Source organism: Triplophysa dalaica, chromosome 7, assembly GCF_015846415.1.
Source record: "Triplophysa dalaica isolate WHDGS20190420 chromosome 7, ASM1584641v1, whole genome shotgun sequence".
Classification (NCBI taxonomy): domain Eukaryota; kingdom Metazoa; phylum Chordata; class Actinopteri; order Cypriniformes; family Nemacheilidae; genus Triplophysa; species Triplophysa dalaica.
This window is the reverse complement of record NC_079548.1, coordinates 20,364,618-20,378,348: the sequence shown is the minus strand read 5'-3', so window position 1 is coordinate 20,378,348 and position 13,731 is coordinate 20,364,618. Positions and strand designations below refer to the sequence as shown.

Here is a 13,731-nt window from a genome sequence, read left to right as displayed (position 1 = left end):
ACACAATAGGAGGTATTTCAAAGAATGTTGGTAACCAAACAACTGCGGACCCCATTGACTTCCATTGAATGGACACAAAACCACTGAGACATTTCTCAAAATATCTTCTTTTGTTTTCAACAAAACAATGAGTCATTTTCAGGTTTAAAATGACATGGGGGTGAATCAAATGTATTACTTTATTACTATTTATTACTATATGTAGTGTGTAATTTTTGATAAAATATTTAAGATGTACATATCAAAATGTCGGAATACTCGTTATACAATATTATTATGATGAATCAGTTTTTTAGTTATACAAAGAGAACTTTCTTCATTGACATTCAGAGGTGCTCACAGGTCATACAGTTTTAATGGGGTTGGACTTCCGCGTCTAGCACATTAACAAGTTCTTCTCAACGCAGCCGAGAGGTTGACAGGACATAACTTACGTTTTACTGTTATATTCTTATCATGAACATTTCAGTTTGTCCTAACAATAATTGAGCAATTAAATGTCACTGTCATCATTAAAAACTTTAAATACTTCATGGAGAGTGTGAGTGCGTGTCAATCAAACTGAACCATCTCTTCCTTTCACTATCTGCTCTTTGTTATGTAACCATTTTCGCATATAATATACATTGCATTCATCACACAGAACATATACTTTTTTGCATAGCAGATCGGGAGTAAAGATGTAAAGCATGCAATTAATCTACAACTAATAATCTGATAAAACGAGTTAGTTACAGTCCTTCACAAATTTGTCGAAGTCGAAGAGAGAACTGTTTTTCACATACAGAAACACAAACTTCAAACGCCAAACATTTAAAAGAAATTCTCTCGCATCACACCCACAAATACACACATAAACACAATTAAAGATGAAAACACACGGGCAAGACACGCACTCGACCGTCTTAGCTTTTCGAGCTGTGTGGAATGAAGAGAGAATATGGGATGTGAAGCACTGCACCAATATATGTCCTCCGATGCACTTTATTCTCATTCTCTCTCTTTTCATCTCTCACTCTCTCAAATGTGTTTTTCTTTTCCTTTGTATGATCTCGCTAATAAACAGGGCCAGACATGACAGGGATTTATTCTACAAAGAGCATCTCACTATTTCAAACTTGTTTCTGCGTTGACCAGAATTGGTGAATTTGGCCTGCTCAATTCTGGTAGCCCCGACGTTTCTGGAAGCGTTTCAAGTCTGAGCTCAAACGAAAATGCTTTTATTCTGAAATGTGAGGGGCAATTTGGCGTCAGTGTGAGGCGGCACGCGAATGCTTGGAATCGTGTTTTCGCAACGGTTTGCGCGTATCATGGCAATAAAGAGTTTTATTGGAGTCTGCTTTTATGCCCCATTTGAATTTAAAAGAAATGTCCACACTGGATCCCTTTTATTTCTGTCAGTATTCATTACTCGGTGAGGAGCAAATAGCAATGCACCACAGTTTTCCATTTAACCTCACTAGCTTCTCTAACGCTCGCTAAATCATTCAGGGCACAGGCCGTGATGGAATTGACTTTTCTTGGGTCTTGTACCTCATTGTAATAACAACAGTCCAAATTAAATGCAGCTAATCTATTAACACATTAAATTGGTTAGTTTGCAAGACACTCGCAATTATAGCTAAGCCGAACCAAGCAGAGCAATATAAAATGTCATTTCCTAGAGCGACCCGCTGTTAGATTGAGAAGATCAACTGGTCAATATTGTTGAATATAGCAATTAAATTGACTCTTTCATCACATCGGCCCCAAGATAAGAGCAAAACTTTAAAGGAAGAGCTGCCCCAAAATGAATTATCACATAATTTACCCTCTTAACCTCAATTCTTTCATAATTTAGCCTTATGTCATCCCAAATGTACTGTATATGACTTCCTTTCTACAGTTGAACCGAAATGAATGGTTTTATATTAAAATGCTGTCATGTAATTCTCAAAAGGCGAAGCTCCAAAAACGCATGCATCCATTAAAAATTAATCCAAATGACTATAGTGGGCTTAAAAATGTCTTTAAAAGAGAAACATATTTCATATTTTACGGTTATTTAGTGAATCTGAAATGTAAACTGGCAGATCTGAGCACTGAACCCAAATATGACGTCAATAACAACATATCTCATCGGTTCTGATTGGAACCGCAAGAACTAATGAGATTTGAATTTCACTTCTGTTTTATATATTAATCTCACATAACTCAAAATATATATTTTTTTCTCTTACAAACATGCTGCTTCACTTGAGAAGACATTTATCAACACACTAAAACCATTTAGATAAATATAACAATGAATCTCCTTTTTGTAGACACATTAATATTTTAATATAAATGTATTTGTTTGTTTTTAAATAAAGAACAAACAATGTATCTGAGGGGGAAATTATGAGTGAATTGTTTTATTTGTGGGTAAAGAATTCCTTTAAGAAGCATTACCCTTAAACATCCTGTGTATGACATTTAGTGGCATCTAGTGGAGAGGATGCAAATTGCAACCAACGGCTCACTCCACTGCTTACTCCTCCCTTTCGATGGTGGCTGACCCAGAATGTTTTTACTTCTTTGTACTGTAAAAGCAACATGGTGAATTCCACGTAAGGGGACCCTTTTTCATATATTTATATAACAGCACATGCACATCCCAACATGAATATCCCAGAAATCTGGGTAACAGTGTTGTAGTGGCTGTACATCAATGTTTACATATTCACTGTGTTCCTGGTACAAGCATACACAAACACACATGTGTAAACACACAAATACCAGTTTGAAAAAACACACCAGCGCCCCACTAGTTTCCACCTCAAAGCAGCAGTCAATTTGTTTTGTAAGGAAGGTGCGATGTAACGGAACATCAGGGAGCGCGATGCACTTGCAGGGGGCGTTCGCTACATCGCTAGCATTTGAAGAAGACACACAATAAGAGGGAAAGAAAGCAACATCAAACGACCGTGTGTTCCCGCGCTGAGCCGAGGCTGATGGGAAAAACTCAGGGTTTGTCCTAATCAATACCCTGCACAAGGCATTGACATGCAGCCAGAAGCTCCCAACCAGGCAAACGTCCAGGCTGACTGCCAATGGATGGAGGGGAGGGGTGAAGAGACAGGAGACGACTTCACAATCGGAGACATTTCTATCCAACGCCACTAAGGGCGTGCCACGGTTTCCGAAATGCCTTCCTGTCCCTTATAGATTCGAATGGATAGATTTACTCTCTGTGGAAGGTCAAGGGAGGAAATGAGAGGATTGGGCCTGTTCACAATGCGGACGCCCTTTAGGGGGAGAAATGGGATTTTTCACAGCGATGATTTTTCAGATCGGCCTTAAATCTAAATTCTCTAGTTGGATTCCTCAAGTTGGTTCAGATTCAAGTTGTCGTTGATTTTATTTTGTCTGTGAAACAGAAAAGGTGAACAAAACCACATAAAAGTTCCTAATTATTTTCATCCATCAATTTTCTATACCACGTACGGTCTCAAGGGAGGAGCTAATCCTAGGATATTTTGGCACCAAGATATTCATTCATTAAAAAAAATATTTTATCTTCTCTAAGCATTCTTTCAAACCTTTTTACTTTTCTGTCTCTTGTAACTTGGGATTTTACAGATATTGCAGCTCTTGCCTCAAAATGTAAATAGTTAATAACGGTATTGTGTGTAAAGCTTTGAATAACATGTTGTTTGACCGTAATCTCCATGTCCATCATCACATTAAGAAATTGTGTAGAAGACTTAGCAATGTTTGCAAGACACTGTTGTATAGACCACTCAGATGTAAGGATGTTTTTTTTCGCCTGTCATGACATTTTTCATATTCTCCTCTTGTGCTCCAAAGTAACAATAACAGCGAACAGGTCTGGAAAGTCATGAGGTTGAATAAATGATGGCAATATTTTTGTAATATCTGAAACTGTGTATGCCTTCCTAAAGTGGTTTATGGCTCTGGCGTGTGATGTCGAGAAGCCTTTTTTGTTACCGAGAGATGAACGGAGGGGAGAAGATTGTTTTATGGGTAAAATTATCCGTCTTCTGATTGGCCGGGCTCGGATTGAGCACCTTTTTTGAGCACGTACAGCCAGAACAACAGAACTCGGGCTTTTGTGCACATAAATGGATTCAGAGCGCTGAAGCTGTTCACAGAAAAAAAACAGAGGCTTGCATCTCGTTCGCTCTTTTCTTCCCCCTCCATTCCCTCCCTCTCCCTTTTTCAATCTTTCCATCAATGTCTCTATCATTCGGTCGTGTTGCCACTTTGCTATTTTATTCACAACACAAGAATGCACTCTCACTTTCCCAGGAGGATGACGTTGAATAAGGGAAGAGATGTAGAGGGCTTTGTTTCTGGCTGCTGTTTCCCTTCAGTCAGGCTTCTGTTGTTTAAATGTTTACACTGAACAGCCCAGGGGCTTGAAACAAGCTTGAATGCAGTTGTAAAATGACACTCTGTCAAGAGTCTATCGCATTCCCCCTTTCCACAACGATTCTGCCACGGCCAGATTACTTTGAAAGATTTGCTAATTTCGTTTCGTCGAGAAGCGAGTCAGTGGCCAAGGTCTCTTCAAAAGACATGCGCTGTGAGTTTAAGTTATTCGACTGAAAGAACCTTCGCTGCATAAAGACCTCATAAGGACACACGTACACACCAGCATTTTCATTTTGACTTGAAAGTTAAAAACTCGCCTTGAGTTTTTTAGTAAATTTCCCTCCAGCAAGCGCACACGTCGAACGTTTATTAAGCCTATAATACCACAGGCGTTTTCCCCTCTTGTTGCAGTAAACAAACAGAAAATGAAAAGCAAATTCACTCAAGCTGATGCTCTTTTATTTAAATTAGACCAGAAATAATGAGTTTCCTCCCAAGGCAGGAATTTCATTATTGACGTCCCTCTCGTCGACTATCTCGGTGACTATCTTTAATCTTGCAACAAAATATGTCTATACAGCTTTTGTCTTTCCAGCCACCTAACATATCAAATGATCCGCTGCGTACCCGCAAAATCCAGTTGTAAAGATTTTATTACGACATTTCGTTGGTCGTAATTTGAGCTCTGTGTTTCTTCTAAAACCTTTTTCCTTTGGATTAGATTGGCATATCAGCATATGATATTATTGGTTACGTCACCAGTAGGTTATTTCAGAGGAGATCAAATGATTATATTAGAGGTGTAACGGTTTGTCTTTAAACAACAACTGACTAGATTTCTTGGTGGCATGTATTCACGCATTTGGCTTCATCCAAACCAATTTACAGTACATTCGAGGTCCACAATGTATCCCCTGATAGCACACGTAGATCTAGGAAACGTCTATTTGATCTTTGCATTTACATCTACAAGATATATATGTTTAGATTGTTTGCTCATCTTCAATACGTCTCTGAAACGTTTCCTGTTAGATGTCATATAGACATGTCATATAGACATCTACAGTAGAAGATGTCTTTGAGAAGTTCATTATTTTGAATGGATGTTAAAACTGCTTTTTCTAAGATGTTTATCAGATTTTTCTACACAGCAGATGTTTAGCAGACATCTTACAAACGTACCTTTACTATCTGGGTCAATATGGGCATTCCCTGGGATTCAAAACCATAGACATCTTTATCAATTGTTGAACATGAAAGGAAGCCGTTGTAATTGTATACCAACTTAGCATGGTTAAACACTGCTTACGCATCGATCGTAGATTGTGAATCATTTCTTCTTCTGACTTACTACTTTTTTTATAAAATGCACGAACAATGTTGAACATACAACGTATAATTTAACTAGTGGTGGGCATAGATAAATTTTTTTAATCTAGATTAATCTAGATTAATTGCAAGATTAATCTAGATTAATCTAGATTAAAATGGCTCATTTGAATTCTGCCGAAGGCATTCAGAATATGTGTGCTACCCAAATAATGACTAAAAGTAAGTCTTTGAGAACGGGTTTCTCAAGCCAGGTGGCGCATTAGACCAGGGGCTCATCTCCTGTTTCCAAAATGCATCACAAACTGCTTGAGAAAGCTGTTCTACTATGATAATTGGTGATGAAAATTAAATTATGTTCAATAAGATGAACTTGTGTTTACTTCCGCATTAGCTAAGGGATGATTTGCGTTTAGGTGGTACTTGAGACTGGAAGAGCTCCTACAGTACATTTACATTTAGTCATTTAGCAGACGCTTTTATCCAAAGCGACTTACAAAGAGTTAGGGAGCAACAAGCGATATGTCATACAGGAGCCATAATACATTAGATCTCAATACAAAGTTACTGGTTTCAACTAAAGCTAGACCACTACCTGTTGAGAGAAAGTGTTTTTTTTAAACCAATTCCACATTGCACATGGTGCAAACAACCTTAGTCTTGTCGATGTTTCTATTGTGAAGCTTCTTAAAAATAAATTTTCCCTGAAGCAAACCCGGCAGCTTCATAGCTGCATCCATGTTAGCACGTCACGTTTGATGCGGTAATTTCACAGTAACGTTATGTTGTGTTCAGACCAAACGCGAATGGCGTGTCAAGCGCGAGTGATTTATATGTTAATGCAAAGAGCCAATAGACCTACTTGCTGCGCGAATCGCGCGAATGAAGCCCTGGTTATGAGATGATGAGGCGCGAATGAAGCCCTGGTTATGAGATGATGAGGCGGCATCTGCTTCCGCGAATGACGCGAATCACGCGAGTTGAAAAATCTCGTTCTCGTCCCGTACAGTGCAATTAAGCTGGTATACATCCGCGCTAAAATATCAAGGTGAAAGTCATCATAGCTTGCGTAGTATAGACCCAGCTCCCAACCCAACTTTGAGAATAGATTAACGGCGACATTTTTTTTATCGCGCGAAAAGAGTCTAACGCCGTTAACGGCCCACCACTAAATTTAACACATAATAATCTATTAGTTATTCAACTAACTGTAGGATGTTTAGAGTTGCAATGCACATTAATTGTGAGGTCACATGTGTTCATTTTGTCGACTTCAAACTCATCCATAGTGAATTTACAGTCGGAATGATTCGTTTTAGCAATTTTAAGCTCCTGCTCGGGTGGAATCGACTTTTTATGAGTCTCGTATCTCACTGGAATAACAACGGTCCACATTAAATGTCCCTAATCTATTAACACATTAAATCGGTGAATTCACAAGACATTCAATTATAGCCTTGCAACGAAAAAGAGAGAAACAATAAATGGTACTATCTCAGAGCTGTCAAACTAAAATGATCAATCTTCATTTAGTGCAAATAAAATGACTATTTGATGATGGCTTCACAAATGATAACGAAAAGACGTACAGTAGCATCAACCTTCAAGTGCCATTGGACTAATAACTTGAATGATATGTAATACAGGCTGAAGCTGCGAGTGAAAGGAATCTGTTGAAGTGATTGTGAATCAACATTTGTTTCCTGCATTAATAATGAATAGAAACGAATGAGATGGCTGCTGGCACGATGATGTGTTGTTCTCTAGCGTCTATCAGTTGATGCAAAACTGAGCATTGTAACAATATTAAGAGAGCAGCGGATTACAGATTTGAAGGATTCTCATTATCGTCATCAAGTGAGCGACTGAGCAGCTGGTTGTTGAGGGAAAATACTTCCTTTCTGATGGGAGCCAGGCTGAAATCTGGAGGCAAAATGTGCCAGAGATTCGTAGGATTTGGTTTGGTGCTCGAAGGGAAGGATTTATTAAAAAAGCTTTGTGATTGAATCTTCAGAGCTGTGTTTGAAAGGAAGAGTTCAGTGAAAAATGAAGGTTTTGTCATCATTTAGTTAACCTCATGTCATGTCAGGAATAGAGGGATAGTTCACCCAAAAATGAAAATTCATCATCATTTACTCATACGCCATTCCTCAAGTCATTTCAAACCTGTATACTTACTTTAGCCGAACCCAAAAAAATTGGCAACCAATTCCTGAATCCTTCAGTTCTGCATCAACTGATAGACATGGACACTTCCCCACTCCACTACACTATTTATATTTTTATATAGTTTAACCTTCCTTCCTTTCCTATCTCCTTTCTACTCTATTCGGACAGTTGAAAAAGCATTTCACTGCATCTCGTACTATGTATGGATTTATATGTGACAAATAAACTTTGAACTTGAACAATTCACTTCTTTTGAACGGACATAAAACAAATGCAGGTAAATGGATACCGCTGATGTTTCGGTTACCAACCTTCCTCAAAAGATCTTCTTTTGTGTTCTGCATAAGAAAGAAATTCATACTACCAAGAGTAAATTATGACAGACTCATTTGTGGGTGAACTATCCCTTTAAGACGGAATCAAACCAAGTCTGATAACAATGTTGTTCCTGCACCGTATTATGAAAGGACGATATTAGGTGGTAAAATAATGAAACGTGTTTCTTTGCTCACACACAGACAACAGATAGCAAACAATGTGATATCCCCAGGGACTGCATTGAAAGACAGTATTGCACGGATGCAATGTTAGATCTAACTCTCTTTACCTCCACCGCAAACACAGACAGTGGTACACCCTCAGGCTCGCTGCAATTACAGAGCAGAGGCCCTCAAGTCTAAACTTATCTGATTATATTTCCATTCTGCACAATCCAAACAGTTTTGCCGCATGAACGAGTCCGTTTAAAAGCCTCCTGAAGCGAGATACAGACTCGCAGGCAGTCCGTCCACAGGTTCTCTAATATTCGGCTACAAACATATTTCACCTCAAGGCAGATTAATGTAAACCGCTGCTCAAATAAGAAGCAAAGGTTGACGTCCATTAATATTTAAAAAAAAGCAAAGTCCCTCAGAGGTGCTGCCTCATTTTCATGCAATTTATGCATTCCTGATACCGGCTGTATGAATAAACATCAGAGGACTGCGGCAAGCAAGGTGTACATCGCAGACGTCGGCATGGGAAAACAGGAAGTGGGCTGTCACTCCCTATCACCGGGGGCTCTGAACCGGGCCGTCTTGCTGGTGAGCGTAGAAAAGGCAAGCATTTTGTCAAAAATTCACCAGACATCTGTTCCCATACCGAGACCTTGCCTCGAAGACGTTTAATTAAAGAAATGACACACAGCATAGAGATAAATATGCTGTAACTGGCGCTCGGGCGCATAATTATGGCAGGGCATCTAGAGAGTTGCGGTCTTCCATGCTCATTATGGCCCATCTGGGACATCAAAAAAGAAAACTGGAATCCCATGTGTTCATATGGGAACAAGCTTTTATTGGTGTCTCGAAAGGAGGGGGAACATCCCTATCTAAACTGAAACGGGGCCTTTGATTTTCTACAACTCGCAAGGCAAAAAGTACAGAATCTGTTTGTTTGCATGTCTGTACATTTGTGCATAAATACTTGATGTCATAATTTCTTGTTTCTGTGTCTTCAAGTATTATCCCATAAGAAAGAAAAATCCCTAGACGTCATTGAGATTAAATGGAGAGCAAATGAACCCTGTCCCCCAAGTCTCCTGCATCTCAGATATTTCTCTTGAGAAAAACACTCATCACGTCTCCATGAGAGTTTCAGAAAAGATCTCAATATCTATTTATCAGCTATCTCAAGAATCTCAAGATTGGCAAATTCTGCAATCAAATGTCCATTTTATTGAAGATCTCAATATGAACTCAAATATTTAGTCAAATCCCGATTATTTTTTCCTCTACAAGCTACTGCGCATTCATTGCACACCTCTGGCAATTCCATGCAAATGTCAAGTTTTCACCATATTGATAGTTCACAGATGTCAATATTTGCTGGTTTAAGTACCTATGCGAAGTCAAAGTGGTTAAAGCATTTTTGTGTTGTTAAAGAGTACATAACTAGGGATTTTTAAGGTCCTACTTTGGTTTATGGAGTGTCCATCAACAAGTGTATGTACATAGAAGGTGTAAAAACAATATTATTTTGTTATAATAGGCAGTTATTCTTACATTACTACTTGACTGACTCTCAAATGATTTGTCTGCGATTCATCCGTCTAATCCCCTCCTTTCCTCTAGTCTAGTCTGCTGTGATTGGTCTACCGTGAATGAGGCTCACAAGCTATAGTGTTTGGGGGAGATAGAGTGATGTTTTCGCGGGCAGTCCAAGTAAAACGTAGGCGGGGAATATATGTCGTGAAGTAAATCTGCGCCGGTTGGCAATCGGAGTAGGGACGACTCGTTTGCATGATTCAGAGTCGACAATTTTTTTTTCCAAGCCAATAACTTTGTTATTCATTCACCTTCGGATTTAAAACTTGGCAGACTGCTTACTATCAAACACGGCAACATTACACACTGCATGAAATGTCACATTCATGATCTCATGTTAGGTACTCTTTAAAATATTTTTTTCCATAATCAGGTAAAATAATGTTAAAAATTCCACATAAATGAGCACATGAAAATATAGTAAATATTTGGTGGTCTATAAAAAGCCATCCCTTCTCCATTTGTTGGGTATTGTTGCTTCTGGTTTGTACATTTTATTTCACAGAAGTCCTAGAAAATATGTCGTCTCTCCAAAATGTGCATCCTTTTCGGTCGCTTTCATAACGCTTCAATTTTCCCCTCTTTTAAAATAGAAAACATGTGTATATTTTTCCAATGTCTGGAATCATAAGGGGTTTTGTAAAATATAAACTAATCATTCAATATATTGGTGATACAAACATTCTCTGAAAATTTCCAGTTATGACTGAAAACGTCACATCCATAACGCTGGAATCGCCCTTCTATTCTCAATGTGTTTTACCATCGTCTTATTTGTTTTCTCAATTTTAGGAAAGACATCTGAGACTAAGTTGATACTAAAATGAAATCTCCTGAGCTACAGCATGACAGAGCAACATCTGAGCAATAACATTTCCTCTGGTATTCCATTTACACAAGAGAGCAGGCGGTTTTAATCACATAAAAATGAGGCCTCCGACATAAATCACTTCTCAAAGCATGGAGGATTATAAAAATAATCAGACGATGTGAAGATGGCTGACAGCTGTCGAGTGATGCAGACACTAAGACATTGTTTAAGTCCGCAGCCGGCAATATGTCAATATAACAATCAGGATTAGTCTGAAAATCCACAGAAACAAATGTCCTCATTCACACACATTTTACTGATCCCTCGAGCATATCAAGATCCGACGAGATTTCGAGAAACATTTATCGTATGCTCTGCCCATGTGTCTGGTGTTACTCTGTGTGTGTGTGCTAAGGGCCTTTGATTTTCAATGAGCTGTCTCAACATCTCAGCATAAAATAAGTGTCACACTGTTGGCGCCATCTCTTGCGCCGACTCTATCAGGTATCCCAGGGGAATTAGACTCCGGCTCGCTATTAAACACAGCGCGAGAAGCGTATTCTGACTTTGGACAGAAAAACAAGCACATGACACCTCTCCGTCCCCAGAGACCCCTTCGGCTTCTGCGCTCCCCTAATTTATGTAACGCTCCGCGAGGACGGGTGAACGCGTTCCGCCGCACCCCGCGCGGCACTCATTAGTAGTCAGCTCCAGAACAAATACAGCAACCCCGCAGGGGAACGTCGGGCTTCAGAGGTTCGCCGCTCCTCGTCTGTGGTTAATGCCACCTTCCGTGAAGGAAAGCGTTGGGCTCCTGCATCTTCTTCACGCCACCCTCCGTGACAGGTACCCATTTGGCCGTTATGGACTACAAAGTCTGGCCATCTCAAGCGGAGCCAAGCAATTGATCACCAGAGAAAAGTCTTGAGGTGAAAAAGGTTCAGAAAGCTTATTCTACGCATTGACCAAAGTGCCGGGTTTCCTTTCAGTCCCAACTAAGCTCCCTTAAAGCTATCCAAGGGCATTGAAAGTACACTTAAGGATGAAAACAAGAGTCGGATCAATACGAGAAAAACAAAGTATCCCTGAGCCGTTCTGCATAAACACTCCATAGACCTCGTTTGGAGCGCCCTAGTGTGGAGTATAGACTTCATGGAATCATACTATAAGTGTCAGCGACACTGTGCCGTGCATAATAGGGGACGGTTGAATACTTCTCAGATAAGATACATCTCAATGCGGTCTGTTCAAAGGCTGACATACTCGAGGATTATGCTGTTTTAAACACAGCCATGCTCAGGGCATCACAATTATCAGATGCACCTCAGCCTATCCGAGCCTCTTCACAGTGAATGAATCAGCAGTGCCGGTAGTTTAAGATCTGTCAAACAGAATGGATCGCTGGGCCGTATATCAGCCATCTGCCTGAGGATGCCGGGACCATTTTTACAGGAGCTAATAGATGAGAAATGCACCCCTGTGGACGGAGCAGAACACCTTGTCAAAGGTAAAATGCCCTCAGGAGGAGCTGAACAAAAGACAGATGGTGGGACATTCTGGGAGATGGATGTAATTATGTTGTTGGTTTATGTAGTTGAACTGTGCGGTTGAAATTTGCAACGCAAGTCCATTTTACTGTCAAGACACTCACAATCTCTGTCCTTTAAATGTTATTCTGAATAAAGCTAGAACCGCCATAGACCAACTAATTCAAAACCGTTTTTGATCAACATTGGCTTTCAATGACAATTCTTTACATTTTACACGGACCAATTTTTATATATTAGGAATCAGTCTTGGTTTTTATTATGACATTTAATATCCTTAATTGCTATCATTAAGAGAATTTTGCAGTAATCTGTCATTTCAAATCCGACATTATTTAGCAATTTTATACTTTTATGTCACATGTCCTCACACCAACTTGTTACAAAACCAATATTCAAAAGAAAATGAGATCATGAATTACTTAGTGTCTGGATCACATGAATACAACAGCAGCCGAGGCATAGCTTAAAAACGCTCAAAGCCATTATTTCATTTTGCCATTAAGGTCTTTATACGATTTGATCACAGGTTAGAGCGCTCTCACTTCAACCTCTCTCTCACCTCCAAACTTTGCTCATTGCGTAGGTGTGGTGTAGTAACCAAAGTGCACATTGTTCAGTATTAATGCTGTCTGCTTGTGATCTATCCATCCCTTGGTATCCATATACAAGTGAAGGGGCATGCTGACCACAAACGGAGACCCCTGGGGTATTACTTCAACCACACCTGTCAGGTTGTCATATGCATCGCACTCTCTCTCTGTTCATATCCAAACTTCAATGTCAAAAAGAAAAGCTTCATTTCAGGTGGAATGCGACTAATAATACCTGTACCTGTAATGATGTCGCAGGAGTTTGTAACAATGAAATCATTCTTCGTAAGTAGTACGACTTGGAAAAATGCAATTTTAGTAAATGAATCATATTGGATTGTTCTATTGTGCTGAGAATTTCCCAGAATTCCTATTTGCAAAAGGTTTTATCCATGAAGCGCACACATCACTGTCCTGACAGCATCGACTCTCTATGGGGTCACTATAAGATCCAGGAGTCTTACCTTGCGCGCAAGTATTTGTGAAGACAGCGAACATCAAAATCCAACCGGCACTCCACTTCAGCGTTACCGCACGCCTAGACATGACGCTCCGACGCGTCTCTGAACCCGCAGCGCGCCGAGCCGGATACATGTTGCGCCGAAGAGCGATGCGAGACACTGAGCGCGCCGCTCCGGTGCGTCTGAACCCAGCGTTTACTGAGGAGGAGTCTATAAAACAGTCCGATCGCTAAGAAAAACGATGTATTGCTATACACGCTGCTGTGTCAAACTTTAAAAACTGTGCACGTTTCAAAAGACAAATATTTCAAATCTTTTTTTGTTGAATTTGTAACAGTTTTGTGGCTGGCACCCAAAGTAAGGCTTTAAGCAAAACTGAAT

At 39.7% G+C, this 13,731-nt stretch overlaps 1 protein-coding gene across 1 annotated transcript in view; it reads right to left on the bottom strand.

Annotated features, from left to right (window-relative positions):
- Positions 1-13,470, bottom strand: part of sdk2a (sidekick cell adhesion molecule 2a) — a 124,689-nt gene extending 111,219 nt beyond the window's left edge. Inside the window, exon 1 of the mRNA XM_056752717.1 lies at positions 13,354-13,470. Within this exon, the coding sequence (XP_056608695.1) occupies positions 13,354-13,435 (82 nt within the window). The 5' untranslated portion in view covers positions 13,436-13,470. The remainder of the gene's footprint in view (positions 1-13,353) is intronic.
- Positions 13,471-13,731: the final 261 nt, after the last annotated feature.